This window comes from Strongylocentrotus purpuratus, unplaced genomic scaffold (assembly GCF_000002235.5).
Source record: "Strongylocentrotus purpuratus isolate Spur 01 unplaced genomic scaffold, Spur_5.0 spur5_scaffold_2, whole genome shotgun sequence".
Lineage (NCBI taxonomy): Eukaryota > Metazoa > Echinodermata > Echinoidea > Camarodonta > Strongylocentrotidae > Strongylocentrotus > Strongylocentrotus purpuratus.
This window is the reverse complement of record NW_022145605.1, coordinates 30,130,195-30,151,220: the sequence shown is the minus strand read 5'-3', so window position 1 is coordinate 30,151,220 and position 21,026 is coordinate 30,130,195. Positions and strand designations below refer to the sequence as shown.

The 21,026-nt window shown below is 39.4% G+C and overlaps 1 protein-coding gene across 1 annotated transcript in view; it reads right to left on the bottom strand.

Moving 5' to 3' along the window:
- LOC105437143 (mucin-5AC-like) overlaps nucleotides 1-21,026 on the bottom strand; it is a 59,246-nt gene that overhangs the window by 10,134 nt on the left and 28,086 nt on the right. Inside the window, exons 10-32 of the mRNA XM_030991207.1 lie at nucleotides 16,673-16,739; nucleotides 15,756-15,989; nucleotides 11,929-12,030; nucleotides 11,357-11,464; nucleotides 10,609-10,710; nucleotides 10,008-10,109; nucleotides 9,483-9,584; nucleotides 8,857-8,958; nucleotides 8,342-8,443; nucleotides 7,702-7,803; nucleotides 7,184-7,285; nucleotides 6,558-6,659; nucleotides 6,043-6,144; nucleotides 5,405-5,506; nucleotides 4,884-4,985; nucleotides 4,240-4,341; nucleotides 3,717-3,818; nucleotides 3,069-3,170; nucleotides 2,546-2,647; nucleotides 1,920-2,021; nucleotides 1,397-1,498; nucleotides 771-872; nucleotides 249-350 (exon numbers count right to left, since the gene is read on the bottom strand). Of these exons, the coding sequence (XP_030847067.1) occupies nucleotides 249-350; nucleotides 771-872; nucleotides 1,397-1,498; nucleotides 1,920-2,021; nucleotides 2,546-2,647; nucleotides 3,069-3,170; nucleotides 3,717-3,818; nucleotides 4,240-4,341; nucleotides 4,884-4,985; nucleotides 5,405-5,506; nucleotides 6,043-6,144; nucleotides 6,558-6,659; nucleotides 7,184-7,285; nucleotides 7,702-7,803; nucleotides 8,342-8,443; nucleotides 8,857-8,958; nucleotides 9,483-9,584; nucleotides 10,008-10,109; nucleotides 10,609-10,710; nucleotides 11,357-11,464; nucleotides 11,929-12,030; nucleotides 15,756-15,989; nucleotides 16,673-16,739 (2,449 nt within the window). The remainder of the gene's footprint in view (nucleotides 1-248; nucleotides 351-770; nucleotides 873-1,396; nucleotides 1,499-1,919; nucleotides 2,022-2,545; nucleotides 2,648-3,068; nucleotides 3,171-3,716; nucleotides 3,819-4,239; nucleotides 4,342-4,883; nucleotides 4,986-5,404; nucleotides 5,507-6,042; nucleotides 6,145-6,557; nucleotides 6,660-7,183; nucleotides 7,286-7,701; nucleotides 7,804-8,341; nucleotides 8,444-8,856; nucleotides 8,959-9,482; nucleotides 9,585-10,007; nucleotides 10,110-10,608; nucleotides 10,711-11,356; nucleotides 11,465-11,928; nucleotides 12,031-15,755; nucleotides 15,990-16,672; nucleotides 16,740-21,026) is intronic.

Sequence of the window (21,026 nt, the reverse complement as noted above, 5' to 3'; positions counted from 1 at the left end):
AAAAGAAGTTTCATCAATTGCCCTGTAAGCAAAGGGTAAAGAAAAAGAGAGTCAGGTAGAGACTAATAGAGAGAAGGAGGAAGAAAGGGAGAGAGGGGTGGAGGGGGTTCGGCAGGGGAAATGTGTGACAGGGAGAGGGAGAGACAAAGAGAGAGAGAGAGAGAGAGAGAGAGGGTGGGGGAAGTGGTAGTGGCACATTATAACAAAGATCGAAGGCATAACGTCATTTCATTGTTTTTCTTACTTACTGGTGGTGGAGGTTTCTTGCGATGACGTTGTGTCTGACATCGTGGTCGTAGGGCCCATCCCGGGCTTGGTAGTCGCGTCCGTAGTCAATGCTTCTGTTGACTCTGAAATGTTAAAAAAATCATAACTGAGGTAAGTGATCATGATGAAGTTGATGATTGATGGTTTAATATAACAAATGAACCGACACGTACAAATCAATGTGATTAGGAATGTACAAAAGCACACACGTGGACAATTTAGCTCCAGGAAAATATATAAACTTTGACAGCTCATTTCTGTTGAAAAGTAAACAGAAATAATAATAAGACGAGCACTTCCCCCCTTATACAAAACTGTTTTAGCAACGTCCGTAATAGGAAAGGACACAAAACAGTCAGATAAGGACTAAAACAGAAATTGAGAAAGAGAGAGGAAGGGGGGGGGGAGAAAGAGAGAGTAATAGAAGGGGGAGGGGAAGTGGCTAGACACGTATTGAAAAGGATTAATTGCAAGAGGTTATTTCATTGTTTTCTCTTACTTACTGGAGATGGTTGTTTCTTCATATGCCGTTGTGTTTGAAATCGTTGTCGTAGGGCTCGTCATGGGTTTGGTCGTCCCGTCCGAAGTCGATGATGCACTTGAATCTGAAACGATTTTAACAAACATAACAGAGTTATCAAAATGATCATAATAGAGTTGATGGTTCAGGGTTATAAAAAATGAAAACATCAATTTTAATAGTTTATTTCTTTTAAAAGGTATTATTTGTGTCCGCATATTTTTAGATTTAGTGGTGTTTTGTCAAAGCCCAAGGGACTTTTTTGTCACATAATGTATCTAACTATGTTCCTGTGGCGTGTTTGTTGTCCTTAAACTCGCGTTCTTAAAAAAAGACATATAATACCCCCACCCCCTCTCCAAAAAGAAGTTTCATCAATTGCCCTGTAAGCAAAGGGTAAAGAAAAAGAGAGTCAGGTAGAGACTAATAGAGAGAAGGAGGAAGAAAGGGAGAGAGGGGTGGAGGGGGTTCGGCAGGGGAAATGTGTGACAGGGAGAGGGAGAGACAAAGAGAGAGAGAGAGAGAGAGAGAGAGGGTGGGGGAAGTGGTAGTGGCACATTATAACAAAGATCGAAGGCATAACGTCATTTCATTGTTTTTCTTACTTACTGGTGGTGGAGGTTTCTTGCGATGACGTTGTGTCTGACATCGTGGTCGTAGGGCCCATCCCGGGCTTGGTAGTCGCGTCCGTAGTCAATGCTTCTGTTGACTCTGAAATGTTAAAAAAATCATAACTGAGGTAAGTGATCATGATGAAGTTGATGATTGATGGTTTAATATAACAAATGAACCGACACGTACAAATCAATGTGATTAGGAATGTACAAAAGCACACACGTGGACAATTTAGCTCCAGGAAAATATATAAACTTTGACAGCTCATTTCTGTTGAAAAGTAAACAGAAATAATAATAAGACGAGCACTTCCCCCCTTATACAAAACTGTTTTAGCAACGTCCGTAATAGGAAAGGACACAAAACAGTCAGATAAGGACTAAAACAGAAATTGAGAAAGAGAGAGGAAGGGGGGGGGGGGAGAAAGAGAGAGTAATAGAAGGGGGAGGGGAAGTGGCTAGACACGTATTGAAAAGGTTAATTGCAAGAGGTTATTTCATTGTTTTCTCTTACTTACTGGAGATGGTTGTTTCTTCATATGCCGTTGTGTTTGAAATCGTTGTCGTAGGGCTCGTCATGGGTTTGGTCGTCCCGTCCGAAGTCGATGATGCACTTGAATCTGAAACGATTTTAACAAACATAACAGAGTTATCAAAATGATCATAATAGAGTTGATGGTTCAGGGTTATAAAAAATGAAAACATCAATTTTAATAGTTTATTTCTTTTAAAAGGTATTATTTGTGTCCGCATATTTTTAGATTTAGTGGTGTTTTGTCAAAGCCCAAGGGACTTTTTTGTCACATAATGTATCTAACTATGTTCCTGTGGCGTGTTTGTTGTCCTTAAACTCGCGTTCTTAAAAAAAGACATATAATACCCCCACCCCCTCTCTAAAAAGAAGTTTCATCAATTGCCCTGTAAGCAAAGGGTAAAGAAAAAGAGAGTCAGGTAGAGACTAATAGAGAGATGGAGGAAGAAAGGGAGAGAGGGGTGGAGGGGGTTCGGCAGGGGAAATGTGTGACAGGGAGAGGGAGAGACAAAGAGAGAGAGAGAGAGAGAGAGAGAGGGTGGGGGAAGTGGTAGTGGCACATTATAACAAAGATCGAAGGCATAACGTCATTTCATTGTTTTTCTTACTTACTGGTGGTGGAGGTTTCTTGCGATGACGTTGTGTCTGACATCGTGGTCGTAGGGCCCATCCCGGGCTTGGTAGTCGCGTCCGTAGTCAATGCTTCTGTTGACTCTGAAATGTTAAAAAAATCATAACTGAGGTAAGTGATCATGATGAAGTTGATGATTGATGGTTTAATATAACAAATGAACCGACACGTACAAATCAATGTGATTAGGAATGTACAAAAGCACACACGTGGACAATTTAGCTCCAGGAAAATATATAAACTTTGACAGCTCATTTCTGTTGAAAAGTAAACAGAAATAATAATAAGACGAGCACTTCCCCCCTTATACAAAACTGTTTTAGCAACGTCCGTAATAGGAAAGGACACAAAACAGTCAGATAAGGACTAAAACAGAAATTGAGAAAGAGAGAGGAAGGGGGGGGGGGAGAAAGAGAGAGTAATAGAAGGGGGAGGGGAAGTGGCTAGACACGTATTGAAAAGGATTAATTGCAAGAGGTTATTTCATTGTTTTCTCTTACTTACTGGAGATGGTTGTTTCTTCATATGCCGTTGTGTTTGAAATCGTTGTCGTAGGGCTCGTCATGGGTTTGGTCGTCCCGTCCGAAGTCGATGATGCACTTGAATCTGAAACGATTTTAACAAACATAACAGAGTTATCAAAATGATCATAATAGAGTTGATGGTTCAGGGTTATAAAAAATGAAAACATCAATTTTAATAGTTTATTTCTTTTAAAAGGTATTATTTGTGTCCGCATATTTTTAGATTTAGTGGTGTTTTGTCAAAGCCCAAGGGACTTTTTTGTCACATAATGTATCTAACTATGTTCCTGTGGCGTGTTTGTTGTCCTTAAACTCGCGTTCTTAAAAAAAGACATATAATACCCCCACCCCCTCTCCAAAAAGAAGTTTCATCAATTGCCCTGTAAGCAAAGGGTAAAGAAAAAGAGAGTCAGGTAGAGACTAATAGAGAGAAGGAGGAAGAAAGGGAGAGAGGGGTGGAGGGGGTTCGGCAGGGGAAATGTGTGACAGGGAGAGGGAGAGACAAAGAGAGAGAGAGAGAGAGAGAGAGAGAGAGAGAGAGAGAGAGAGAGAGGGTGGGGGAAGTGGTAGTGGCACATTATAACAAAGATCGAAGGCATAACGTCATTTCATTGTTTTTCTTACTTACTGGTGGTGGAGGTTTCTTGCGATGACGTTGTGTCTGACATCGTGGTCGTAGGGCCCATCCCGGGCTTGGTAGTCGCGTCCGTAGTCAATGCTTCTGTTGACTCTGAAATGTTAAAAAAATCATAACTGAGGTAAGTGATCATGATGAAGTTGATGATTGATGGTTTAATATAACAAATGAACCGACACGTACAAATCAATGTGATTAGGAATGTACAAAAGCACACACGTGGACAATTTAGCTCCAGGAAAATATATAAACTTTGACAGCTCATTTCTGTTGAAAAGTAAACAGAAATAATAATAAGACGAGCACTTCCCCCCTTATACAAAACTGTTTTAGCAACGTCCGTAATAGGAAAGGACACAAAACAGTCAGATAAGGACTAAAACAGAAATTGAGAAAGAGAGAGGAAGGGGGGGGGGGGAGAAAGAGAGAGTAATAGAAGGGGGAGGGGAAGTGGCTAGACACGTATTGAAAAGGTTAATTGCAAGAGGTTATTTCATTGTTTTCTCTTACTTACTGGAGATGGTTGTTTCTTCATATGCCGTTGTGTTTGAAATCGTTGTCGTAGGGCTCGTCATGGGTTTGGTCGTCCCGTCCGAAGTCGATGATGCACTTGAATCTGAAACGATTTTAACAAACATAACAGAGTTATCAAAATGATCATAATAGAGTTGATGGTTCAGGGTTATAAAAAATGAAAACATCAATTTTAATAGTTTATTTCTTTTAAAAGGTATTATTTGTGTCCGCATATTTTTAGATTTAGTGGTGTTTTGTCAAAGCCCAAGGGACTTTTTTGTCACATAATGTATCTAACTATGTTCCTGTGGCGTGTTTGTTGTCCTTAAACTCGCGTTCTTAAAAAAAGACATATAATACCCCCACCCCCTCTCTAAAAAGAAGTTTCATCAATTGCCCTGTAAGCAAAGGGTAAAGAAAAAGAGAGTCAGGTAGAGACTAATAGAGAGAAGGAGGAAGAAAGGGAGAGAGGGGTGGAGGGGGTTCGGCAGGGGAAATGTGTGACAGGGAGAGGGAGAGACAAAGAGAGAGAGAGAGAGAGAGAGAGAGAGAGAGAGAGAGAGAGAGGGTGGGGGAAGTGGTAGTGGCACATTATAACAAAGATCGAAGGCATAACGTCATTTCATTGTTTTTCTTACTTACTGGTGGTGGAGGTTTCTTGCGATGACGTTGTGTCTGACATCGTGGTCGTAGGGCCCATCCCGGGCTTGGTAGTCGCGTCCGTAGTCAATGCTTCTGTTGACTCTGAAATGTTAAAAAAATCATAACTGAGGTAAGTGATCATGATGAAGTTGATGATTGATGGTTTAATATAACAAATGAACCGACACGTACAAATCAATGTGATTAGGAATGTACAAAAGCACACACGTGGACAATTTTGCTCCAGGAAAATATATAAACTTTGACAGCTCATTTCTGTCGAAAAGTAAACAGAAATAATAATAAGACGAGCACTTCCCCCCTTATACAAAACTGTTTTAGCAACGTCCGTAATAGGAAAGGACACAAAACAGTCAGATAAGGACTAAAACAGAGATTGAGAAAGAGAGAGGGAGGGGGGGGGGGGAAAGAGAGAGTGATAGAAGGGGGAGGGGAAGTGGCTAGACACGTAATGAAAAGGATTAAATGCAAGATGTCACTTCATCATTTCTCTTACTTACTGGAGGTGGTGGTTTCTTGTGATGTGGATGTGTCTGACATCGTTGTCTTAGGGCTCGTCATGGGTTTGGTCGTCCCGTCCGAAGTCGATGATGCACTTGACTCTGAAACGATTTTAACAAACATAACAGAGTTATCAAAATGATCATAATAGAGTTGATGGTTCAGGGTTATAAAAAATGAAAACATCAATTTTAATAGTTTATTTCTTTTAAAAGGTATTATTTGTGTCCGCATATTTTTAGATTTAGTGGTGTTTTGTCAAAGCCCAAGGGACTTTTTTGTCACATAATGTATCTAACTATGTTCCTGTGGCGTGTTTGTTGTCCTTAAACTCGCGTTCTTAAAAAAAGACATATAATACCCCCACCCCCTCTCTAAAAAGAAGTTTCATCAATTGCCCTGTAAGCAAAGGGTAAAGAAAAAGAGAGTCAGGTAGAGACTAATAGAGAGAAGGAGGAAGAAAGGGAGAGAGGGGTGGAGGGGGTTCGGCAGGGGAAATGTGTGACAGGGAGAGGGAGAGACAAAGAGAGAGAGAGAGAGAGAGAGAGAGAGAGAGAGAGAGGGTGGGGGAAGTGGTAGTGGCACATTATAACAAAGATCGAAGGCATAACGTCATTTCATTGTTTTTCTTACTTACTGGTGGTGGAGGTTTCTTGTGATGACGTTGTGTCTGACATCGTGGTCGTAGGGCCCATCCCGGGCTTGGTAGTCGCGTCCGTAGTCAATGCTTCTGTTGACTCTGAAATGTTAAAAAAATCATAACTGAGGTAAGTGATCATGATGAAGTTGATGATTGATGGTTTAATATAACAAATGAACCGACACGTACAAATCAATGTGATTAGGAATGTACAAAAGCACACACGTGGGCAATTTAGCTCCAGGAAAATATATAAACTTTGACAGCTCATTTCTGTCGAAAAGTAAACAGAAATAATAATAAGACGAGCACTTCCCCCCTTATACAAAACTGTTTTAGCAACGTCCGTAATAGGAAAGGACACAAAACAGTCAGATAAAGACTAAGACAGAGATTGAGAAAGAGAGAGGGAGGGGGAGAAAGAGAGAGTGATAGAAGGGGGAGGGAAGTGGCTAGACACGTAATGAAAAGGATTAAATGCAAGAGGTTATTTCATCATTTCTCTTACTTACTGGAGGTGGTGGTTTCTTGTGATGTGGATGTGTCTGACATCGTTGTCTTAGGGCTCGTCATGGGTTTGGTCGTCCCGTCCGAAGTCGATGATGCACTTGAATCTGAAACGATTTTAACAAACATAACAGAGTTATCAAAATGATCATAATAGAGTTGATGGTTCAGGGTTATAAAAAATGAAAACATCAATTTTAATAGTTTATTTCTTTTAAAAGGTATTATTTGTGTCCGCATATTTTTAGATTTAGTGGTGTTTTGTCAAAGCCCAAGGGACTTTTTTGTCACATAATGTATCTAACTATGTTCCTGTGGCGTGTTTGTTGTCCTTAAACTCGCGTTCTTAAAAAAAGACATATAATACCCCCACCCCCTCTCTAAAAAGAAGTTTCATCAATTGCCCTGTAAGCAAAGGGTAAAGAAAAAGAGAGTCAGGTAGAGACTAATAGAGAGAAGGAGGAAGAAAGGGAGAGAGGGGTGGAGGGGGTTCGGCAGGGGAAATGTGTGACAGGGAGAGGGAGAGACAAAGAGAGAGAGAGAGAGAGAGAGAGAGGGTGGGGGAAGTGGTAGTGGCACATTATAACAAAGATCGAAGGCATAACGTCATTTCATTGTTTTTCTTACTTACTGGTGGTGGAGGTTTCTTGCGATGACGTTGTGTCTGACATCGTGGTCGTAGGGCCCATCCCGGGCTTGGTAGTCGCGTCCGTAGTCAATGCTTCTGTTGACTCTGAAATGTTAAAAAAATCATAACTGAGGTAAGTGATCATGATGAAGTTGATGATTGATGGTTTAATATAACAAATGAACCGACACGTACAAATCAATGTGATTAGGAATGTACAAAAGCACACACGTGGACAATTTTGCTCCAGGAAAATATATAAACTTTGACAGCTCATTTCTGTCGAAAAGTAAACAGAAATAATAATAAGACGAGCACTTCCCCCCTCATACAAAACTGTTTTAGCAACGTCCGTAATAGGAAAGGACACAAAACAGTCAGATAAGGACTAAAACAGAGATTGAGAAAGAGAGAGGGAGGGGGGGGGAAAGAGAGAGTGATAGAAGGGGGAGGGGAAGTGGCTAGACACGTAATGAAAAGGATTAAATGCAAGATGTCACTTCATCATTTCTCTTACTTACTGGAGGTGGTGGTTTCTTGTGATGTGGATGTGTCTGACATCGTTGTCTTAGGGCTCGTCATGGGTTTGGTCGTCCCGTCCGAAGTCGATGATGCACTTGACTCTGAAACGATTTTAACAAACATAACAGAGTTATCAAAATGATCATAATAGAGTTGATGTTTCAGGGTTATAAAAAATGAAAACATCAATTTTAATAGTTTATTTCTTTTAAAAGGTATTATTTGTGTCCGCATATTTTTAGATTTAGTGGTGTTTTGTCAAAGCCCAAGGGACTTTTTTGTCACATAATGTATCTAACTATGTTCCTGTGGCGTGTTTGTTGTCCTTAAACTCGCGTTCTTAAAAAAAGACATATAATACCCCCACCCCCTCTCTAAAAAGAAGTTTCATCAATTGCCCTGTAAGCAAAGGGTAAAGAAAAAGAGAGTCAGGTAGAGACTAATAGAGAGAAGGAGGAAGAAAGGGAGAGAGGGGTGGAGGGGGTTCGGCAGGGGAAATGTGTGACAGGGAGAGGGAGAGACAAAGAGAGAGAGAGAGAGAGAGAGAGAGAGAGAGAGAGAGAGGGTGGGGGAAGTGGTAGTGGCACATTATAACAAAGATCGAAGGCATAACGTCATTTCATTGTTTTTCTTACTTACTGGTGGTGGAGGTTTCTTGCGATGACGTTGTGTCTGACATCGTGGTCGTAGGGCCCATCCCGGGCTTGGTAGTCGCGTCCGTAGTCAATGCTTCTGTTGACTCTGAAATGTTAAAAAAATCATAACTGAGGTAAGTGATCATGATGAAGTTGATGATTGATGGTTTAATATAACAAATGAACCGACACGTACAAATCAATGTGATTAGGAATGTACAAAAGCACACACGTGGACAATTTAGCTCCAGGAAAATATATAAACTTTGACAGCTCATTTCTGTCGAAAAGTAAACAGAAATAATAATAAGACGAGCACTTCCCCCCTTATACAAAACTGTTTTAGCAACGTCCGTAATAGGAAAGGACACAAAACAGTCAGATAAAGACTAAGACAGAGATTGAGAAAGAGAGAGGGAGGGGGAGAAAGAGAGAGTGATAGAAGGGGGAGGGAAGTGGCTAGACACGTAATGAAAAGGATTAAATGCAAGAGGTTATTTCATCATTTCTCTTACTTACTGGAGGTGGTGGTTTCTTGTGATGTGGATGTGTCTGACATCGTTGTCTTAGGGCTCGTCATGGGTTTGGTCGTCCCGTCCGAAGTCGATGATGCACTTGACTCTGAAACGATTTTAACAAACATAACAGAGTTATCAAAATGATCATAATAGAGTTGATGGTTCAGGGCTATAAAAAATGAAAACATCAATTTTAATAGTTTATTTCTTTTAAAAGGTATTATTTGTGTCCGCATATTTTTAGATTTAGTGGTGTTTTGTCAAAGCCCAAGGGACTTTTTTGTCACATAATGTATCTAACTATGTTCCTGTGGCGTGTTTGTTGTCCTTAAACTCGCGTTCTTAAAAAAAGACATATAATACCCCCACCCCCTCTCTAAAAAGAAGTTTCATCAATTGCCCTGTAAGCAAAGGGTAAAGAAAAAGAGAGTCAGGTAGAGACTAATAGAGAGAAGGAGGAAGAAAGGGAGAGAGGGGTGGAGGGGGTTCGGCAGGGGAAATGTGTGACAGGGAGAGGGAGAGACAAAGAGAGAGAGAGAGAGAGAGAGAGAGGGTGGGGGAAGTGGTAGTGGCACATTATAACAAAGATCGAAGGCATAACGTCATTTCATTGTTTTTCTTACTTACTGGTGGTGGAGGTTTCTTGCGATGACGTTGTGTCTGACATCGTGGTCGTAGGGCCCATCCCGGGCTTGGTAGTCGCGTCCGTAGTCAATGCTTCTGTTGACTCTGAAATGTTAAAAAAATCATAACTGAGGTAAGTGATCATGATGAAGTTGATGATTGATGGTTTAATATAACAAATGAACCGACACGTACAAATCAATGTGATTAGGAATGTACAAAAGCACACACGTGGACAATTTAGCTCCAGGAAAATATATAAACTTTGACAGCTCATTTCTGTTGAAAAGTAAACAGAAATAATAATAAGACGAGCACTTCCCCCCTTATACAAAACTGTTTTAGCAACGTCCGTAATAGGAAAGGACACAAAACAGTCAGATAAGGACTAAAACAGAAATTGAGAAAGAGAGAGGAAGGGGGGGGGGGGGAGAAAGAGAGAGTAATAGAAGGGGGAGGGGAAGTGGCTAGACACGTATTGAAAAGGATTAATTGCAAGAGGTTATTTCATTGTTTTCTCTTACTTACTGGAGATGGTTGTTTCTTCATATGCCGTTGTGTTTGAAATCGTTGTCGTAGGGCTCGTCATGGGCTTGGTGGTCGCGTCCTTAGTCGATGATTCACTTGACTCTGAAACGATTTTAACAAACATAACTGAGTTAAATGGCCATGATAAAGATGATGGTTCAGGGTTATAGAAAATGAAAACATACATTTTAACAGTTTATTTCTTTTATAAGGTATAATTTGTGTCAGCCAAGCCCAAGAGACTTTTTGTCACATAAAGTATCTATATATGTTCCTGCGGCGTGTTTGTTTTCCCTAAACTCGCGTTCTTAAAATAAAGGCGGATACTCCTCCCCACCCCCTCTCTAAAAAGAAGTTTCATCAATTGCCCTGTAAGCAAAGGGTAAAGAAAAAGAGAGTCAGGTAGAGACTAATAGAGAGAAGGAGGAAGAAAGGGGGAGAGGGGTGGAGGGGGTTCGGCAGGGGAAGGTGTGAGGGAGGGAGGTAAAGTCAAAGAGAGAGAGAGAGAGAGAGAGAGAGAGATAGAGAGAGGGGGAGTGGAAGCGGCACGTTATAATAATAATCGAAGGAATGAAATCAGTTCAATGTTTCTCTTACTTACTGGTGTCGGGGGTTTCTTGCGATGGCGTTGTGTCTGACATCATCGTCGTAGGGTTCGTCGTGGGCTTAGTCGTCGCGTCCGTAGTCGATAATTTAGTTGACTCTGAAACATTATAACAAACAAAACTGAGCTAGTTGATTATGATATACATGTAGCTGATTGTTCAGGGTTATAACAAATGAAACAACACGTACAAATTAATGTGATTAGAAGGATTAGAAGGCACAAACGTGAAAAATTTAGCTCCATGAAAATATATAAACTTTTACAGCTCACTTCTGTTATAAGGTAAACAAAAATTGTGTCATCAATGGTGGAGGTTGCTTGAATAAGTTGTCGTTGTGTCTGACCAAAAAAAATTGTTAGCGATGCACGGAATAGGAAAGGACAAAACAAAAGTCAGATCAAGACTGATACAGAGAGAGAGAGAGAGAGAGAGAGAGAGAGAGAGAGACAGAGAGACAGAGAGAGAGAGGGAGAGATAGATAGGGATAGTGGCTATACACAATTTCGTGGTAACGATTTTGATAATGATCAAATGCATGTTTCTAGTAATATATGTCTAGGTGGACGAGATTTTGAAATAAATATATATCTGATGTAGCTCGTTTATTGTCAGTTTGTATGCAAAAAACAAAATACGGGCACTGCCGTCTTAAAAAAGTGTTTTAGCGACGACCGTGACAGACTAAGAAAAGTAGAGTCAGGTAAAAACAAAGAGAGAAGAGTTTTTATTGCTTAGACATACTCGATGTAGTGGTGTTTTGAGTAGTCGTTGCGTCTGGGCGTTCCGACATTATGGTCGTATGGCTCGTCGTGGCCTTGGTCGATGCTTCCTCCGTTGACACGGTGACCTCTGGAAAAAGAAAAAAAATAGGTAAATGACGAAGCATAACATTATTTCCTCTGAAATTATTTTCCCATCGACTGTCTCCAGGCGCCCTTGGTCAGCATACAGGGACAGGATCAACGAGGGGTGGGGAGATATCGGAAAATGCTTTTCCTGTGGGAATCCCAATTCTATCAAGAAATTCCGAAAGAGGACCATGAGGTATTTTCTTCGTAGTCATCATCATTTTTTCCTCCTTATTATTATTCTTATTATTCTTCAGTTGCAGTACCAGCCACCGGCATGTCTTGTCGTACTGGTGAAGTGCAGTGCAGAATTCATGTACAATGTCTGATAAAAGATACAACAAACTGCGTGCAAGTAACACAAATAAAAAATTACCCCCTGTAGAAAGTCTCATCATGCTCTTTGTTCATTAATTAGCCACCCCTCCCCCCCCCCCCATGATACGCCAATGATATAACACTTACGTTCATCGCAGTGTCTCCCTTGAAACCCACTCGAGCAGTGACAGTCGTAGCCTACCATAGTCTCCTCACACCAGCCGTTTGTACAGAGATCTTTGACACAATCTGCAAAAAAAGGGGTATATTTTCGGACTTTTGACAAATTAATATGTAAAAGATAAGCAAGACTAATGTTAATGCATTTCCCATGGGTGTCCGTGCCCCTTCTGGACAACTACCTTCTAGGATGGTTGTCCGGGGCGTAGTTGTCCTAGAGGGTGGATGTCGTAAGGGGTAGTTGTCTGGGGGTACTTTTCGGGCTAAGTTGTCCTAAGGGGTAGTTTACCGGGGGTCATTGTCCATGGGGTAGTTGTCCTAGGGGGTAGTTGTCCAGGGATCGTTGTCCGGGGGTAGTTGTCCCGGGGGTAGTCGTCCTAGAGGGTAGTTGCCCTAGGGGTGGATGTCCAGGGGGTAGTTGTCCTAGGGGGTAGTTAACTGGGATGGTTATCCGGGGGTGGATGTCCAGGGGTAGGTGACCGGATACCCTTTAAAGATGTGCTGGTATTATTTGTAAGATTATGAAGCGGATCCTAATTAAATGATTGGTTGAGAGCGTACACGGTCAATAGCTTTTTAAAAGATGCCCGCATGCCCGCCTACGTACCGGTCTATGATTTTGTTAAAGATGACCATTGGCCCGTGTAACGGGCCGCATTAATACATTTTGCTGAGATCCTCATTTTGAGTGTGAGTGCGGATACAAAATACAGTGCAGTGTGTGTGTGCAGTTCCCGAATGATCTTAACATTCAGTCAACTTTCTAGCGAAGATCCACAGACGGTGTCTCAGATTTTCGGTGATGAATTCGGTATATAAAATTTGTTATATAAAAGATACATCGACTGCTTTAATATTCGAATCTTAGCTGTTTCTATAATGGCTCTCGGGGTCGTTATACACCCTGATATGACCCCTTTGACGCGCCTCGGGGTCATATCAGGATGTAACGTCCCCTTGAGCCTATATAAACAGCGATGCCTCCCATAGCAGTCAATATATCTATACTAATATCCGGTCATTGGTAAAAATCATCTTGCTATATCGCAGCGTAAATCAGAAAGGAAAGACAGAAAGAGAATGTAACAGAAGGAAGAAACAAAAAAATAACATGAGGAAAGACGGAAAGAGAAGGTGATAGAATGATAAAAACAAAGATTATCATAAGAGAAGTTGATAATAGGAAGAAACAAAGAATAACATACGGAAAGAAGAACGAGAAGGTGATAGAATGATAAAAACAAAGAATGTCATTGGAGCAGGTAATAGAAGGAAGGCACAACTAATAACATAAGAAAATACAGAAAGAGAAAATGATAGATTGATAAAAACAAAGCATAACATACATGTAAGAGAGGGTGTTAAAAGGAAGAAATAAAGAATAACATAAGGAAAGACAGAAAGAGAAAGTGGTAGATTGATACAAAAAAACAAAGCATAACATAAGCGAAGGTGGTGGAAGGAAGAAAAAAAGCATAGGAAAGACAGAAAGAAAAGGTGATAGAAGGAAAAAAAGGATAATATAAAGAAAGACAAAAAGAGAAAATGATAAAGAGTAGTAATGAAAAGATAGAAGAAAAGATGAAAGGTCCGAAAAACAAAGGATAACATAAAAAAAACAGAGAAAGAAAACAAAGAATAACATGACGAAGGATAGAAACAAATGAAGTGAAAGAAGATGAAATTGAACTAGAAATGCAATCGTGTCACAACGATGTGCGTGCAATGACGCCATGTTTCTACGTGTCAAACAAAAGAGCTTCTCTCGGACTATCCAGAGCAATTTGCACGAAGTCTGTAGCTTCTGTGATATTGGAGATAGGTGGGCGAAAGAAAGGCCTCAACAGTGACCTTGATGGGATGGTACTATGCCTACGAAGTTTGAAAGAAATTGGGATAGGGGAAAGAACCTAGAAAGGGCTCGCAAGCACTGCGTGCAAAAACCAAGGGGATTTGGTGCATGTTCGTCATTGCAATAAACATCGTTCTGGGGGCCAAAAGCGTGAACCCGATATGCCCCATAGACAATGCGTGTAATGAATGGGCGGAAAACGTACAGGATCTGTATTATGACCGGAGTTAAATGGTTTTTTCTCTCTCTCTTTATGTCTCTTTATGGGCCGTATTTGGTATCATTAGAAAGAGAATTTCATGGTTGTTATTGTAAACCACTCTCTTTTTTTCTATGATAATCCTATCGAAACACGTGATGTAAAATAGATTTATAGGACAAAATGGCGTCTTAAATGGCCCCCTTGACCAATTTAAAAAATCCGGCCAAGAGGTGCCCTGCGTATTGGAACTCGGCATGTCACTGCAAATTTTCAAGAAAAAAAAAGGACGTTTAAGGGGCGAAAAGCAGTCTGAAAAAATGACGTCATAGCCGATACGTGTTAGATTCGGGCGGAAACTCGGCGGAATTTGTATAGTGACCTTTGCTCAAATGCGATTTACTCACAATTTTCTGTGTGAACATATACTATACTTGGTATCATGCAAAAGGGCACTTCATTGCAGTTAGTTTGACACCATTGTTATCTGCGCGCAATGTATTACAAGCATTAAACGCGCTATTACGTAATGCATAGTAAATTCATCATTTTTGGCGATAACTTTGCGACGAGGGCATTACAATATATTTAACTTGGCAGACAGTTGTCACGTATATGGATACATATGTGTGCCAAGTTTCATTGATGTAGGTATCAAGATCGCCATTTTAGAGCAAGTTTAAGTTATTTTGGAATTTTCTTGAAAATGGCGAATTTGGAGGGCATTTTTCTCAAAGTCGGTCAGTGTTAGGGTATATAATTTTGTTTATGGCTTGAAAGGGCATATCTTCAAGTATCTAAATCCAAAAAAGGGTACGGATTTGCCAAGCCATAATGGAGATACGGCCACAGAAAGACAGCCAATTCCCAGAACTTTAGAGGGCGCTATTTATGTTTTGCAAAGCCATTGGAGCGTGAAATTTGGCATGGCTATGTGCAATTATGAGATAAAGATACTGTGAGATTTAAATACAAAACGGAATTCATATGAGAAAGTTATGGCAGTTTTAGATTATTTAGGGGTCCATTTTTCAAGAACTGGAGAGATTTTTGACGGAGTCGGTTTCAGATTTGAATTTTGAGTACGAAGATGGCATTTTGAAGGTCAAGTCATACGTCGCAGATGAAAGAACATCTCTCAGACTATCTAGAGGAATTTGTTAGAAATTTGTAGGATCTAGGATAATGGAGATAGGAAGGAAGAAAGAAAGGCCTTAAAATGGACCAGAAACGGACAAAATGGCGCCTGGACGGTTATGCATGAGTGATTTCGAAAATCGAAGAATGTAGTGACCTTGATGAGATGTTAGAGACTATGCCTATGAAATTTGAAAGGAAAAGGACATGAGGAAAGCACCTAACTAGGAATAACAAGCACTGTGTGCAAAACGAATAGGATTTCCGGACGATAACCAGGAAAACAAGAATATTAATGGGGCAGAATGTGAACGAAAACAAGGCAATGACGAAGGTCGTCATTGCAATAAGCGCGGAGGGGGGGGGGGGGGGAGCATTAAATCATCGTGTAGAGAACGGGCTTCGATTACATACAAACGGGTTGTAAAGTAATGAACAGGACGGATTGACTGTAGCCAATTCGTATCGTTAGAGGAAGGAAACAGCGCCCCCGTCTTCACAAACGAAAAGGCCCTAATGATATCATTGAAGAACGTATTATATAGATTTATTAAATAAACAAAGAAATACATTTGAGATCAAAATTAAAAAAGGAATGAAACCTACACGGGATTCTGCATATTCTATGCCCACCCGGGATCCCTTCTTTACTCTTCCTCTGGTGGCACCCGCCGATGACAGAAGGGAAAGGAATGAGCTTGGGGATGCTCTGCACCATGCTGCCATCTTGGAGTCGCTTCATCTCACACTTTTTGAACATGGGCAAAGTGTAATTTAGGCCGTACCAGTCTGGACAAGTTGTCTTCGCCATCTTGGACCTATCCGATAACACAGGCAGGGCTGTGAAGAAGATATTAGACAATTAATTGCTAGTTCTTTGTTCTCTCCCTCCTCCTGCGCCTTTTCTCCATCTGTCTCCTACTTTTCCTACCTCTCCTCCTCCTTCATTTATCCTCTACCTCCCCCTCCTCTTCCTCCTCCTACACGCCCTGCTACTTCTCTCCCCTCCTCTTACTCCCTTTCCTCCTTATCCTCCTCTGCCCCTCACCATTCTTCATCTCCAACTCATCCTCATATAATCCTCCTCTAGCCGAATCCTCCTCCTTTTCCTCCTTCCCTTCCTCCCTCTCCTCCGTCTTGGGAATGCAGTTTATCTTTATATATTTTGAAACATTTATTAGGGAGACTTTTTAATAATGTGATTTTTTTTGTTTGAGATGCCCCGGATGTCTAGTTTGAGGGCACAAACCCTTTTCAATAGTTGTGTAATAGTATCTGCATAATGTAACTATACAAATGGTTCAGTAATTTTTTTTTTTTTTACACAGCCAGGACCATGGAGATATAGGCTCTTCCCAAGGCTTCATGAAATGTGATAAAGTGTCAAATTACAGTCTGTCCTTGCAGACTAACGTAGGTTTTACACTTCACGGCTATTTTGCCTCATTATGGTAATTTCGAAAAACCAATTATTTTTCAGCATCATTCGTGAAATCATATAAATATGCCAAAATAATACTTACCGAAGGACAGACAGGTCACGGTACCAAACAGCAACTTCCAAAACACACCTATCTTTGGGCCTTTAGCCTGTATTTAGAAAGACATATAATATTGTTTAAATCAACAATAACAACAACTGAACAAAATTATGATGATATTGATACGGATGAAAATGGTAATACCGATAATGGTGATAACGATAATGATGATGATCATGATTATCATCAAGATTACGGTTACTTGTACAGCACATACATGTATCACTAACGTAACATAATTGTTGAGTCTGTCACATCAGTCATTGGTATTCTATCAAGGTTTTTTTGGCTATTAAATCTCGGAGTTTTTCCAGCAAATCTGGTAAAACTTTAATTCAATATAGCGAAAACACTATTTTTTTTTAGTGGAGACTGTCGTTTAATTTAGGGGATCGGGCAGGGAATTGTACATATCTAACTAGGGGGCAAAGCAGGTTTTTGATACATGGAATGCTGTAAAAGGTTGGTGAGTATCAACCTGTCTGCACAGTTTCTAAGTGGACTACCAGGAAAACATGCTGATGGAAAAAAGGAATGGCGACCATTTTCTAAAATTTCTGTTGAACTATATAAAGATTATATCTTAAAATAACCTCATTTTATCATGTTTGTCATATGAAAACGAGTTAAATTGCATACAAAATGATGACACAATTTACAGGTGTACGGATGATTTGCATAAAAATGTTGAGCAAAAAAAATGAATTTTTTAACCATTTTTTAAAAAAAAATATAAATTGCCCCCAAAATATCTATTTCTCCATCTTCATACAAATATGACGACTTCTTACTTGGAACTTCTTGCAAAAACTGTCCATAAATATGTTCGAATTTTGTATTTAAATGTCAATTTCATTGTTTTGCACCGGAGTGTTGGCTCAGTCAGTAGAGCGTCCGCCTCACAACCGGGAGGTCGTGGGTTCGAACCCCGGCCGCGTCATACCAAAAAGGGAGTTGTTGCTACCTTGTTTGGCGTTCAACAATAAAGGATAGAGCAACGTCGATCTGGCGCTGCTCAGTGGCTGCCGGGCTCACGGTCAATTGGGCAAAAAGAATTTCCGTTTCAGTTTAATAAAATTTGGAGTGGACTATTAGGCTATTATTATTATTATTATTGAAAACTTTTATAGTGCTCGAAAGATGAAACTTTGATATGAGCTAAAATGGAAATGTTGGTTGATCTAGGCTGTCTACTCCTTAGCAACGGTAATATAATTAGATGAAAAATAGAATGTATTGCGAATAGAGGCTATCATTGAGGAGATGAATATTTCGATAGGAAATATGACGTCAGGTGATGCAGTTTCATAATATTGTAATATGTCTCTCTTAGTTCCGGTTTATATGTTAATAATATGCCTGCCAACCAATATAAATGTGTTCCCACATACCAAATTAGGCTTTCAGTCATACTGATACATAACATTAGAACTGATCAAAATCAGTTCATTTCACTTATTTATTTCCACGTCGAGGTGAATATATATATTTTATAATCGATAAAAACGTATGAAATGAGATGTCTGTCTCTTTCGTCTGCACTTTATTGTGGTATCTGGTCATTAATAGCTGTAGGCATTTGTGAAAGAAATCTCACTTGAATTTTTCTCATGAATTTCCCTTGTCCACTTTTTACAATTCGCTTAAATAATTTTAGGTGGGAGGATCATCTTTCCAAGTGACAGACATGATTTGCAGTCTGAAACATGTACATAGTTCTTGGTGTGGATCAGAAGTTTCATATATGGATTAATGCGCCAATAGTATTCAATGAGACTGCGACCCACCCCGCCCCCGCCCCCCACCCCTACCCCCTCTGCCCAAATTTAGCTACATAACTGAGCAAGCAAGTGAGCAAGGCGACCGGCTGTAGATAGTAGTAGTAGGGCTTCGCATTTTGAACATTGATAGGTGCTTTTTTGTATTCATTCCTCATTAAGTGGTAAACAAAATTAACGAAAACTGTGAAGACATTCAGTCGAATAATTTAGCAAAGTAACCCAAATATAAGATTTCAGAAATTCAATTAATATTTTGATGTCAAATTTGGAACCATTTAAAAATGCTATTCCCCACCCCTCCCCCCCCCCGCAAAAAACAACAACAATAATATATATATATATATATATATATATATATATATATATATATATATATATTGGGGCATAATATTAAGAGATTCTGTGCAATATAATTATGCGAGTCGCGACCGGGCATATTATTTTGCGTATTAGGGCGAATATATACATAAGGATTACTAGTTTTCTTCATTTTGTGTATTTTAATCCGGGTCTTGTATTATCTTACACAATCTGGTTCAATAATGTATTATACAAAACAATTATTTTTATGCCCGAGGTACGGAGAAGAAGGATAAAAAATGAATGTTCTACATGAATATTGCTTTGCGAAAAAAAAATTGTTCTAGGAGAGAGAGAGAGAGAGAGTGTGTGAGATGGTGGTCACAGAATGGGGATGGGTGCAAATTCCGAACTCCACAATTCATTATCTTCATGATTCAGACTACAAATCATGACTACCACCTTGATCCAGATCTTATATATGTATCACTCAACCAATAGCCTGCATTATATTTTAATCCACACCATGCCCTAAACTACATTGCCCCCATCAATTCAATTCAATTCATTTATTTTTCCTCTTTCAATCGTTCATATTTACAATGATGGTATATTTTAACATATTCACATATTTATATACATATAGATCAATTTGCACAATACAATATATTAACAAAATAAACATGAAATTGAAAGGGAAGGAGGGCCGACTAAAAAGCAGAGCTTGTAGGGTGTAAGCCCCCCTGTAAAAGTAATTATTATGAATTATTATTTTATGAGAAGAAAAAAAACAACAATAACAATAACTGATTCAGTAATACAAAAAAAATCACTTCTGAACGCAAAAAATTATTAAATACATACATGTTTAAAAAAAGAAACAATCAAAGTTGCATAAAGTCACACTACAAATAATATTTGATTGGGGAATGCAATAGCCTAGTAACTATTCAGAAGAAAGCTTTTAAGTCTCCTTTTGAAAATTTGTATCGAATTACACTGTATAATATCATTTGAAAGAGAATTCCACAGTTTTGGACCTGTAAAAACAAATGTCTTTTGTGCAAAAGATGTTCTATTTAATGGTAGATGAAAAGAGCTCGCCTGGCGAGTGAGGTAACTATGAATCGAATCATTTCTTATGAACATATCATTAAAAGGCAAAGGTAATTGTTTAGTGTTGAGCTTGTACATTAACTGTCCAAGCTGAAAAATATACAAGTCTTTCATTTTCAAAATATTATTATTCAGAAATGATTATTCGTGTGTGCCCCGAAATCTGCATTATTGATAATACGAATCGCTCTTCTTTGTTATATAAATAGTCTATCAATATGGGAGGTTGCTGCACTGCCCCAGGCAATAAGTCTGTAATTCAGGTAAGGAAGAATAAGCGTAGAATACAAGGATAACATAATATAATGGGATAGGAAGTGTCTTAATTTGCTAAGGATACCAGTGTTGTGAGCAATGATTTTGCAGATATTGTCAGTGTGCGCTTTCCAAGATAGTTTTTCATTAATAACTAGCCCCACAAATTAAGTTGATCGGGCCCTTTGAATGACAGTACCATAAAAAATTATACAATTAGGCAAAGTTGCAACCTTATTACTAAATTGCATGCAACTAGTTTTGTCTAAGTTAAGTGACAGTTTGTTTGCTTTTATCCAATTTGCCACACCTTTAAGTTCGTTATTTAGTATTTGCGTCAATTGCTCTGGATCGCGATGTGACAAAAAAAAATAATTGACTCGTCAGCAAAAAATATAAATTGAAGCAGACAAGATGCTCTCTCAATGTCGTTTATATAAATAATAAACAAAAATGGGCCAAGAATACTTCCATGCGGAACTCCACAAAGGACAGGTTTACTTTCAGAGAAATTACCATTCAGCGAAACAAACTGGGAGCGCCCTTTAAGATAATTCTTGAACCACGTCAACGGTTTTCCCCTTATTCCATAGTGAGAAAGTTTGTAAAGAAGGACATTATGATCAACAGTATCAAATGCTTTAGAAAAATCTATGAACAAACCAACCGTATTAGAAGACTTATCGATAGCTTTGGCGACTGTTTGAACTATATGGCATGGGTAGTGCTACTCTTTTCTCGGAAGCCAAATTGAGTATCAGAGAGGATGTTGTGCTTTTTAAAGAAACTCATGGTCCGTATGTGGACCAACTTTTCAAGGATTTTAGACAAGGTTGTAAGCAATGAGATTGATCTATAATTACTTGGTAATGTACTGTCACCCT